This window comes from Priapulus caudatus, unplaced genomic scaffold, assembly GCF_000485595.1.
Source record: "Priapulus caudatus unplaced genomic scaffold, Priapulus_caudatus-5.0.1 Scaffold249, whole genome shotgun sequence".
NCBI classification, from domain to species: Eukaryota; Metazoa; Priapulida; class Priapulimorpha; order Priapulimorphida; family Priapulidae; genus Priapulus; species Priapulus caudatus.
Genome location: NW_014577310.1, coordinates 134937 through 146718, shown reverse-complemented (window position 1 = coordinate 146718; position 11782 = coordinate 134937). Strand labels below are relative to the sequence as shown.

Genomic DNA, 11782 nt, shown 5'->3' with positions numbered 1-11782 from the left:
GTTGTGGTGAGCTACATGCAGTGTCATTGACACTTTTATTCATTGTATTCGTGAATCACAGAACGCCTGCATAGTATGTAAATCAGTACATCAGCATTAGGAGTTCCTGTATCCATGATGAGGATAGACTTGTGTAAATAGAAACAATGAGCTCCACTGAGAGGTCTACAGTGCAACTGTTTACCGAAACATGGAGTTCAAAAGAGTTTATAAAAAAATGTGCCACGTGCATGTATACCTACTGTTGCAGCTACAAACTGTAATTCCAGGGTTCTGCCCACGGTGGGCGGCGGTGGGCGGGTGTGCCCGGCACTCGCGGTTGCCGCCCGGCACTATATATCTCCGCCCGGCACTAATTTTTGATATAAAAAAAAGGAAAAAAAAGTGATATATGGGCTTTTTATTGCTCAGAATGCAGGAAATTGAGTTTCAGACTATCAAAAATTTTCAGGGGGCATGCCCCCGGACTCCCCTAGACTGGCTTCGCGCCTACGGCGCTTGCATCTGCGCCGGGCACTAAAAAATCCTGGGCAGAACCCTGAATTTCTAACGTTTAAAAAGTTCAAATGACCAATATTTATTTTATTTTTTGTCAATTGCTTGCATTTCATAGTTTGAAGATGCAGCTAAGGAGGTAGCTGATGAGGTGACGCGACCAAGACCTGACACAGATGATGAGTTACAGAGCATTCAGATTCTGCTGAAATCTGATTCGAACCCATCCGTCATGAGAGATTTAAAGGTATATAGTTTCCAGTTGTTATTCTTGAACCCCAACAGTTTATGTGCTGGTGATACGTAACATGTATTATTTTTAGTATAGCTGCAATTATATAAATGATTAAAACCTCACGTTAAACAGTGTTTTCGATAGCAATGAAGCAAAGATGATGACTATATCAACAATAACGTTGTGTAAAATCGCATAGGTCAAAGGTTAGCAGTCGTGGTGACTAACTGCCAACGATTTGCAATGTTCCCCTCTAGTCGGACGCCGTATCGAAGCTGGTGAAGATTCCGGGAATGATCATCGCTGCTTCGGCAATTAAGTCTAAGGCGACGAGCATCACTGTGCAGTGTCGCAGCTGCCGCAGCTTCATTCCTAAGCTACACGTGAAGCCAGGGCTCGATGGCTACACGCTGCCACGCAAGTGTAACACGTGAGTGCGAACAGGGTATTAGCCAGGAATGAGTATTGTGGGAGTGCAGGAAAAATATTTGGTAGTGCAATTTTTGTGTGTGTCTCAGCCAAGACTGCCGTAGCGGTCTTCGTGAACGCCGTAGGTATTCAAGGGGGAAGGGAGAGTATGAGAAGGGGGTCCTCCCCCGGAAAAAAAAAACCCGTGCATTTTCAAAACTGACCATGCAAATCGCGGCTGCACGGCTTGCTGGCTAATACGTTGAGTGAGAATGAGCGCGCGCGCTGCTGTGGTTAGAGAACTGCCCCATTGAGTTGTTACGATTTTATTCCAATTTTAACGAATTGTCGTTCTCAATCGGTTGTAAAATGGTTAATGGTTTGAGCTCGTACTTGTATGGCATACTCCTCTGTTCTTACTATAATGCTAGCACTAACAGTGGCATTTCAGGCGTTGGTGTCAGTAACCCATACGTTCTCTGCTGCTTTCAAATTGCTTCTATAAACGAAAGAGCCGCTCTGATTTGCTTCTGTGATTCGTAACACAAGTATAATTATTAATTGGAGTTTTCTTGGGCCCAAAATCTGATTGTGGTGGCTAAGCTGTCCTGTTAGACCCAGAATCTCTCTGTGGTGGTTAAGCATTAATTTTGTACAGTACAAACGCATTGAATAGTTAAAATATGGCTGCGGCAGTAGTCAGGTAAAATCGACCCACAATTTCACTACAAGCACTTTGTTAAAAAAATTTCCTAGATTAAATTTTCTACAATAATTAGCAAAACATTAAAACATGTGTAATCACTTCTATATCTCTCTCTCTGGATCTTCATCGTTGTTCTGCACAGAGATCAGGCTGGCCGGCCGCCATGTCCGCTCGATCCGTACTTCATAGTCCCGGACAAGTGCGAGTGTGTTGACTATCAGCTACTGAAGCTGCAGGAATCCCCGGAAGCTGTTCCCCAGGGAGAGATGCCCAGGCACATGCAATTGTTCTGCGACAGGTGGGCAACATGTTTCTATAGACAGTGACATGTCTGTCTGCGACTGACAGCGACTGACAGCGACTGATATGTGCAGTGACTGTGTTAATTACGTAGTAGTTACCACCTCAGCAATAACCGCGAAGCCTGATGGAGGATATGAATGTTATCTGCTTCAGTGTTATGCCGAGTTATGACAAAATGTGCCGTAATTGTAATTGTAACGTTTGTTAATTGTAGGTACCTGACAGAAAAGGTTGTTCCGGGAAACAAAGTCACTGTTATTGGTATCTACTCCATCAAAAAGATGTCGGCTGGAAAGGTGGGTACGCAACTCGCATCTAATTGTACACGTACTAATCAGATCCATAAGAGATTGTGCGCGCAGTACACTGTAACATCTTGACTTGCCTCCTCGTGAACCCATATGTGACCCGCTCCAGCAAAACCAGGATTAAGTATGAAATTCTACAAATTGAGTTATGTGCATATCTGAATAGATCATTTAATTACCTTTAAAATGATATATAATATTTGGCTATATCTAAAGAATTGACCGATCTACAGCAATTTGAAGATCGGAAACCGACTTATTCCGGAATATGCAGCTTTTGAGGTAAAGCGTTCCGGGTAAGGGGCCGGCCCAGTCGGGGATAAGCGGTCAGGAACCGGTCTGAAGGGCGAAGGGAAAAAAAAAGAAAAAAAAAGACCATAATAATCTAGAGATATCTGAACCTATATATCCCGATTAAATATATGCACTTAGGAACTTATTTTTGTAAAAATCTCATTTTTGTCCAGGTAGGCCATTTTCAGCATTGACATGTGTGCGTGCTCATTACTCAAAACAATGACTTGCGACTTAGTCCGTATTATGCTGGAGCGGGTCACATATAGGCTCTCCCCACGCGCAGTACACTGTAACACAGTGGTCTTGACCTTTTTTGAGTCGTCGACCCCTATGAGAATCTGGTGAAACCTACGGACCCCTTCCAACAAAAATGCACGTAAGCACATGAATACAAAACGTTGCATACAGTGGGGTTCACGGACCCCATGAAGCCCGTCCACGAACCTCAAAGGGGTCCATGGACGACAGGTTAAGAACCCGTGCTGTAACATCTTGCCTTGCTTCCTCTTCCTCTCCGTGTTCCTCCCCGCCACAGAGAGGTTCCAATGACAAGGTCGCCATCAGGGTAGTTGTGACTATATAGTGAGCTGCATTTTCTGTTCTTTGACTTAGTATCCCACTTACTTAAGATAATGTTTCGTTAACAAGTGGGTCTCTAGTCTATTCACCATTTAGTATTCATTGGCGTATTCTCATAATTTCTAGTCTTTTGACCTTTTACTGTTATTATTTTAATTATCTGCTTAGAATGATTGAAAATATACAAAATAAGATAACATTTCAATATTTGCGAATAAAGTTAATCTCAGTTAGATCCATAATAAGTACAAAATAACTTACTCTGACGAAATTTTCGTCCATCTCTCCGTCAGACTTCCTCCGGTCTAACGTTTCCAGGTAGATGGCAGCACTGGAATTACTTATTATGGATCTAACTGAGATTAACTTTATTAGCATGTAAATTATAGAGATCCGATGAAGTTATTTAATCACATTTCAATCATTTTGGAATCGAATCGAAGGTATCGAATCGAGAGGCTAACATCGAGGTACGGATCGAATCGAGAGGTACGTGTATCGTTACATCTCTAATCTTGACACCCGTCTTCCTCCCCGCCACAGACAGGCTCCAAGGACAAGGCCACCGTCGGAATCCGGAGTCCCTACCTCCGCGTCGTCGGCATCGAGGTCGAGACTGCCGGCCTCGGACGCAGCGCGGGGAGCCCCGTGACGGCGGACGAGGAGGAGGAGTTCCGTCGTCTCGCGGCGAGCCCGGGCGTGTACGAGACGATCGCTCGCAGCATCGCTCCCTCCATCTATGGCAGCGAGGACGTGAAGAAGGCGATCGCGTGCCTGCTGATCGGCGGCTCGCGCAAGCGGCTGCCGGACGGGCTCACGCGACGCGGCGACATCAACCTGCTCCTGCTCGGCGACCCGGGAACCGCGAAGAGCCAGCTGCTGAAGTTCGTCGAGCGCGTTTCGCCGATCGCGGTGAGAGCGCGGCGCGGCGTGTCTTTGTCGCGGCAACGCGAGCGGTTAGATTATAGCGCGTTCGGAGCGATTTTGCGGCGCGGCGTGTGTTTGAGGCGCGGCGTGTCTGTGTAGTGTGGCGTGCATTTGCGAGGTGGTGTGTTTTTGCGGCGTGGCGAACGTGTCTTTGTGGCGTGGCATGTTTTTCCGGCGCGGCGTATCTGTGTGGTGCGGCGCGGCGGCTTTGTCGCGAGTGATTAGATTAGTTTACGGTCGCGTTTAGTCATTAGAAATGAGGCATCAGGAAGCACTGGAAAGTGATGAATGTTCATTTTGATTCCTCATCTTGTAAATTATAGTACCTCTATAAATTATAAATTGCATCCTATGTCCCGTGCGATGTAATGAATATGCTGGGTTACGTGTCAGTAAACTGTTATCCGAGTCTGTCGTGAGTGGCTGACTTGAAGACTGTATAGTCAATTCGCCCTCCCTCTCTGTATTTATTTAAAAAATTGTGATATATGTAACAATGTTATATACTTGAAAGCGTAAATAAATTTCAAAAAAAAACAAATTCTAAATTGTTGTGGCCACCAACGAAACAGTGGTTAACAGTACAAAGTATTCAAACAGTGTAATGACATGAGGCTCTCACCATTACCTACAGGTGTATACATCTGGGAAGGGCAGCAGTGCAGCAGGACTCACAGCTTCGGTTAACAGAGACCCGCAGACCGTAAGATAATTACGATGTTAATAAATAATAGTAATTATGATAATAATAATTAATTAACACAATTATGATGGCACGAGCGCGGTCCAGCATAAACAGTAATTAAGTCACTGCCGCTGACGATCGTACCGCAGTCTAACGAGGTGTTGCTGCGTGTTTACAGCGTAATTTCGTGATGGAAGGGGGCGCCATGGTGCTGGCTGACGGAGGCGTCGTCTGCATCGATGAGTTTGACAAGATGCGTGAAGACGACAGAGTCGCCATACACGAAGCCATGGAACAGCAGACCATCTCTATCGCCAAGGTAACCAAAAAGCAACTGTGATCGATGGGACCGAGGGCTATTGTTAGAGCACTTGTGTTAAAAAACATTTGAGTTTTAAATTCTGTCATTTCTGCATGATCGTATATGCATGTATTGCGTGTATGTATGCACATGAAAGGTGGCAGAACGAGAAAAGAAATGCTCGTCAGTATACTTGGCAGCTCAAGATTTTCTCTGGCTAATAAACTGGAATTAGCCCAGACTCTTTTACAATGAAAAACGATATTCATCTAGGTATCTGCATGATTTTAAGTAGCCGAGATTAGAGATTGCTCAGTGCTGGCAGTCGTTCGTACATATTTCTTGCAAGCAGCGACGACTTGTCGCTGCAGAAAACTTGCGTAAGCTTGGCGTGACAGTCCCTGCCTGTACTGTAGTTCAGCAGGATGACGTGTCCATGTATTTGCAGGCTGGCATCACTACAACGTTGAACTCGCGCTGTTCTGTGTTGGCTGCAGCCAACAGCGTCTTTGGCCGCTGGGACGACACCAAGGGTGAAGAGAACATCGACTTCATGCCCACAATTCTGTCTCGCTTTGACATGATCTTCATAATCAAGGACGAACACAACGAAAGCCGTGACGTGGTAAGTGTAACTGTCACGCTACCTTGTTGCCGTTTCAAGTTGTGTTTTGTTTCATATGTAACCATGGCAACCATGTAGGGATGAGGCCCAGTGAATTTAGCAGATGAGTTTAGCCTCAGATAGTGCGCTAACATCATCCCAGTGAACTGACGCAATCACGGACCCTTCAACTGTGTTGTGGCGAGCTTGTCACAAGGTGCTAGAAGCTTCAGGTTGTATAACAATACACAGTTTAACTGTCTACGGTCGTAATTCGAAGACAGTAATATTGTCAACGTTTAACTCGTCGTTGCGATTTCTTTCGGTATTTTCCGTCAGACGCTAGCAAAGCACGTCATGAATGTTCACATGAATGCTAGGCAGATGACGGAGGAACCTAAAGAAGGGGAGCTGCCACTCGAGAAACTAAAGAAGTACATTTCCTACTGCAGAGCGTAAGTACGATTACATCCTTCCATCTTCTGCACGTTTGGTATACAATGCCATTTACGAATATTGTCACTACTGTATCTACTAGGGTTTTTAGCTCACCTTCACATCGTCAAGCTGAGCTATTGCCATGGGTCGTCATCCGTCCGTCCGTCCGTCCGTCATTTCGCTACGGTCAACGATAACTCAGGAACCGTTTGACCCACATGTTTGAAATTGGGTATAGTTGTTATTGCTATGCTCCCATATTAGACGTCCTATTTTGAAGCATGCTAGTCGACGTACTTTTGAGCCACGGCAATTTTTTGGCAAAAATGGGAATTGCCATTAGTCAGTTCAGGTTCAACGGATTTTGCTCATTTTTGGTATGTGAATGAATAAGGGCTAGGGGTTTTGATATTAAAAAAAAAATTATGCAAATTAGTTAGGGTTTGGCAATTATATAGCATATTATATAGACACAAACAGTCTGTGGGGTCACACTCGTCTGGTTCGTTTTACAAGATTTCATTGACAATATCTTTAATGCAAAATTGGTAGTTCCTCTCCACCCTGCCGATAAAACATCTATATTAGAGTAAAGTTTTACAAAACATGTTGGAACGCAGCATAACCTATTTATTTCAAACGCCATCGCTACAAAGCGGGTATACTGCCATCTACAGTCACAAATTGTGATTCATTTTGGTTTATAAATTATTATTGCGATATACAGATGGCAATCGTTTATATAATGTACGTCGATGGTTGCTCAATTAAAACTGACTTCTTTTTACTCACTCATTTGTGTCCTTTTTTGTGGTGAGCTACAGTGTCATTGACACTTTCATTTAAAACTAATATCGCACCTGTAATTTATGAGTCATTTATTGATTGGACTTTATGAACAAGAATATAATGGCTAGTCAGTTATTCTAAAATGTAGTTTTTGGTGTCGTTTAAATATCCATAGAAATGATGGAAACTGGATCCATGACCAATACCTGATTATTAATAGTAGTGTAGTAACAGTAACAATCGTAGTTTGAGAGTGACGGGAAATGCACACCGTGGCATTTTGTTGAGCACTTTATGTGTGTATAATTGTAGGCGGTGCGGCCCGCGGCTGGCGGCGCCTGCTGGTGAGAAGTTGAAGAATCGATATGTTCTGATGAGAAGTGGTTCCGGTGAACAGGAGAGAGACATGGGGCGTAAAACCTCCATCCCCATCACAGTCCGGTGAGAACATGTGTCATTATATGCCTAGTAAAGCTCCGTGATGTACTCTCAATAACAAGTGCATGTAATTTCTCTCTCTCTGTGTCTCTATATATGTTTTTCCCCGAGAGGCCTTTCTATAGGATATAGTCGTGGTATATTTGTTGAAATTTATTTCTGTCGATAACCAGCAAGTAAAATTGTCACGGATTTCAGTTGTGATTTTTGTTCGCAGGCAACTAGAAGCGATTATCCGAATCTCCGAGTCGTTAGCTAAAATGAGGTTGCAGCCATTTGCTAACGAAGCGCATGTGGAAGAGGCACTGAGGTTATTCCAGGTGTCCACCCTTGATGCCGCCATGTCTGGAAATCTATCGGGTAAGCAGTGCACGGAATTAATATCGTACTCGCGAAAAGCTTAGGGAAACGTTTCGATGCAATAGCCGATTTTAAAATTACAATGCAATAAACAGCTTTCTCGTTAACAGCGTAAAATATGTGTATTCTGCACAACAGCCAAAAAAGTTATTATTTAAAAATGATTAATTATTAGTGGTTAAAACCACACACCATCTAAGTTAAAGGGTTTTTTGTTCTTAACATTTGGTCTTCTTCTCAACCTTGACTTAAGTTGTGTAAATTAAGCTCTCAATAATCAACTCCCGATTCTAAGGATTCGTTCTCTCGCCCGAACAATCGCTGGTTTTCTTTGGTTATTTGCGAGGTTAAGTGGCGAAGCATGCCTACCAAAATAGCATTCGTTCTTGAAGCGGTGTCAGGTTTTTTTGCGCCGCTAAGCTAACAATTGCGTGTTCCGCTGGGCCTGCGAGAATCTAGTCGATTTCTAAAGTCGGGTGAATTCGACTGAAATTGTCTAAATAACTACAGCGTGTATTGGCGCATATGATAATATAATGATTATGATAATTATCATATTCCGATAATGATAATCCTTTAGTGATAATAATAATTAATAATAATAATGATGATCGGACGATGTTTGCTTCATCAGGAGCTGAGGGCTTCACGACTCAGGAAGACCAGGAGATGCTGAGTCGCATCGAAAAGCAGATGAAGCGGAGATTCGCGATCGGCACACAGGTCTCCGAGCACAGCATCCTGCAGGATTTCCTCAAGCAGGTAAAGCGCGGGGTTTCTTAATCTGTGGTCCATAGACCCCTTTGGGGTCCGTGGATGGGCTTCAGGGGGGGGGTCCATGAACAGTGGATGGGCTTCAGGGGGTCCATGAACAGTGGATGGGCTTCAGGGGGTCCGTGAACAGTGAATGGGCTTCAGGGGGTCCTTGAACCAGGCGCTTGCAACATTTTGTGTTTGTGTTTATGTGCATTTTTCTGGGGAGGGGTCCGTAGCTTTCACCGGATTCTCGTGGATCCATGACTTAAAAAAGGTTAAAAACCGTAGAGGTAGTAGATGGGGATGTGATGACGATCCACCGAAATCGGGTCGAATTGCGATTGTCTTCCCTCGATCCGATCCTCGATATTTTCTCGCGTATTTTCGATTCGATCCAACCCGCTCCGATTTTTAGAATGTATGCATCGGCCGAAGCGTGTATGAGACGCGCTCTCTGATTGGTCAATAGTCACGACTTGCCATCCTTAAGCTGGTAATCGCGTAGCGGTTATAGAGTCCAATGCATTTTGTATCATGTATATGGTGTACGTCATTGTATCGTGAGTCCGTAACATTGCGACGAAGGTTTGCGCCGTGATATTTCCGTGCTTCTTACGAGTGTTTTCCCACACTGACCTTGTGAGGGGGGAAGAGGCTATCTCATGCCTTCAGTGATTACTAGTGAGGCTGTGTCGTTACAGAAATACCCCGAACAAGTAATCTACAAGGTTCTCCAGATAATGCTCCGCAGAGGTGAGATCCAGCATCGAATGCAGAGAAAGATGCTGTACAGAATGAAGTAACAAGTACAGCAGTTCCTCGCCAACAGATGTCACCACTGTACATCTGCTAGAGCAAACTCCACGACAGATGCCGCTCTCGCTCTGGCTCAATTCTACCACTGCCACAAGCTGATTTCCGTAAGAATTTCTTACGCTTTTTTACTATCAGTTTTACAGCGACCCCGTTACCCCTGTCCTATTTAATACGGTGTGTACTTATAAAAACTGCAAAGATAATAAAAGTCGGACCATTATTTCATGAGAAATTTGATAAAATAGTGATACGAAATAGTGCGCCCATTTACTACTTTCAAATCATTACGCTGTTTACTAAACTATGTTCACGTATTTATCATGCATTTTTGGGATGCTTGCCAATATACTTAATTCTCGAACATTGTCTTTGATACGTTTTTGCGTATTCAGCTTAAAACATCTAAATTTGTCCACCAACAATCATGCAAGTCATAGAAATTTCTAATGTTTTGTTCGGCGGCGACTACGCAGCCGTTGGCTTGCCATTTGCTGGATTTCCCCGGAGCTCTGCCTACTTTAAAAATAGTGCTAGCATTGTGGCAGTGGTATATCCTGAGTGTGGGAAGGGGGCGCTGCATGCAGTTTGCTGCTAGAGTTGAGAGCGATGGGCTTAGCAATGTGTTAGCCACCCACCATAGCGAAAACGTATATTTGTGAGCAGTGTGGGAATCGATTATTTGCTAACTCACGTAATGCAAGTCAGAGCTGTTCTGAGCGAGTACTTATTTTATACTTTAGCTAGAATGGCAGGAGCTTTTCCACTCCTGATTTTCATGTAAAGATATTTTGTAGCCTGATAATCTCTATGTGTTTATGTGTGTCTTCATCAAATGCATTTTTTGGTGGTGCAAGACAGGCATGAAACAATTTGTATGAAATTAGTTCTTAAATGCAGACAAATGCGGCTAGGTATGTCATCTGTAGAGGGTGATTTAAAGAAGTGGTAGAGGATTATGGATAAGAATAGTTGCATTTAGACAACTAAGGTGATGAGATGAAGAAAAATGGGAGGGAGAAGAGTTGAAGGCTGGGAGGTGTTGGGAGAAACAGAAGTCGAGGAGAGCGGAAATGTGCATTTGTACGTGTAAATGGAAATGACAGTGTAAGAGAAAAGGGAATAGGATAAGTGGCAGCGATAGATGGGAGCGAGGAATGAAAAATCTTATTTAAGTATCAGCAGCCACTTCTGCCTCCTTTCTTGATTGGGCTTAAACATTCCTGTGATTAATATCATGTTCTGCCAGGGTAATAAAATTGATATACTAGCCAATTAGCAGCTATGGCATCCTACCAATCTTCGTCTGCAGTAGAATATCGTTGTTCGAGTGTGGGATCGTTGAAGATTGGCAATAAAACGTTATCTTTGCCCAAATATTCGTTTTTCATGAAGCTGCGGTAATTTCAGACAGTTCTTATACGCCTGCTACTGTGAATACAATCCGATGTGTCGCACCACCACAACTGTGTGGCACTATTGCCATGTGCATGTTGACTGTTTTATGGCATAAAGAATATTTGAAATCTTGATACACCAGTCACCATTTTGTCTAATGGTTTTTCTGATCGTTGTCAAGTTTGAATGCATAATAAAATTCTTTGACCAACATAATTATACCACTACTTGTTCTAATATCAGTGTTTCAATTATGGTAAACATGATATACGTAGGTATGTAATATGAGAACAATTTTATTTTTGAAACCTATTCAAAACACTTGATTTGATATCGCCACAGTTTGTGACTGATATATGCAACCGGTTTGAACAATCACGGTACATACCATTAGTTTGTTTTCCCATTTGACGTTGCAAATAGGAAATGGGTTTCTGACCTGTTTCCTATTTTTAAAATGAAAATAGAAAATAGGAAATGGGTTTCTGATCCGTTTCCTATTTTAAAAGTCTAAATAGGAAATAAGAAATGGGTTTCTGATCCGTTTCCTATTTTAAAAGTCTAAATAGGAAATAAGAAAAGGAAAAGGAAGGGGGTACGTGCTAGGGGTGTAACAATATACCGGTATATCGGTATATTGCAATATATTTTGAAAACTCGATATATCGCGATACAACTTCCGGATATCGATATTTTACGATACGGTGGTATAACAAGAAATAAATTACATGACACTTGCCTTTATGTCTATATTGTTAATGGGCTCGAAAATTATGCACTGGTGGTGTATATATTAGGAAAGCACAATGCCTGCACGACGCATACTTGTAAGCGACCACTGCATGGAGCACTGCGCGGTACTACTGCGCGGGCAGAGTGGGGCAGCCGTGTGAGCGAGGCAGAGAGCACGGCAACTAGGGAGTCTATATATAGCCTATGCTC

General features: G+C 43.2%; 1 protein-coding gene across 1 annotated transcript in view; it reads left to right on the top strand.

The window, feature by feature from the left end:
* LOC106808028 (DNA replication licensing factor mcm5-A-like) overlaps positions 1-11056 on the top strand; it is a gene marked incomplete in the record, with an annotated part of 20123 nt that extends 9067 nt beyond the window's left edge. The window contains 14 exon segments of the mRNA XM_014810577.1: positions 614-742; positions 988-1160; positions 1987-2142; positions 2362-2443; positions 3875-4243; positions 4893-4961; positions 5122-5262; positions 5693-5869; positions 6188-6303; positions 7388-7516; positions 7731-7873; positions 8508-8635; positions 9331-9475; positions 10034-11056. Of these exon segments, the coding sequence (XP_014666063.1) occupies positions 614-742; positions 988-1160; positions 1987-2142; positions 2362-2443; positions 3875-4243; positions 4893-4961; positions 5122-5262; positions 5693-5869; positions 6188-6303; positions 7388-7516; positions 7731-7873; positions 8508-8635; positions 9331-9432 (1914 nt within the window).
* Positions 11057-11782: the final 726 nt, after the last annotated feature.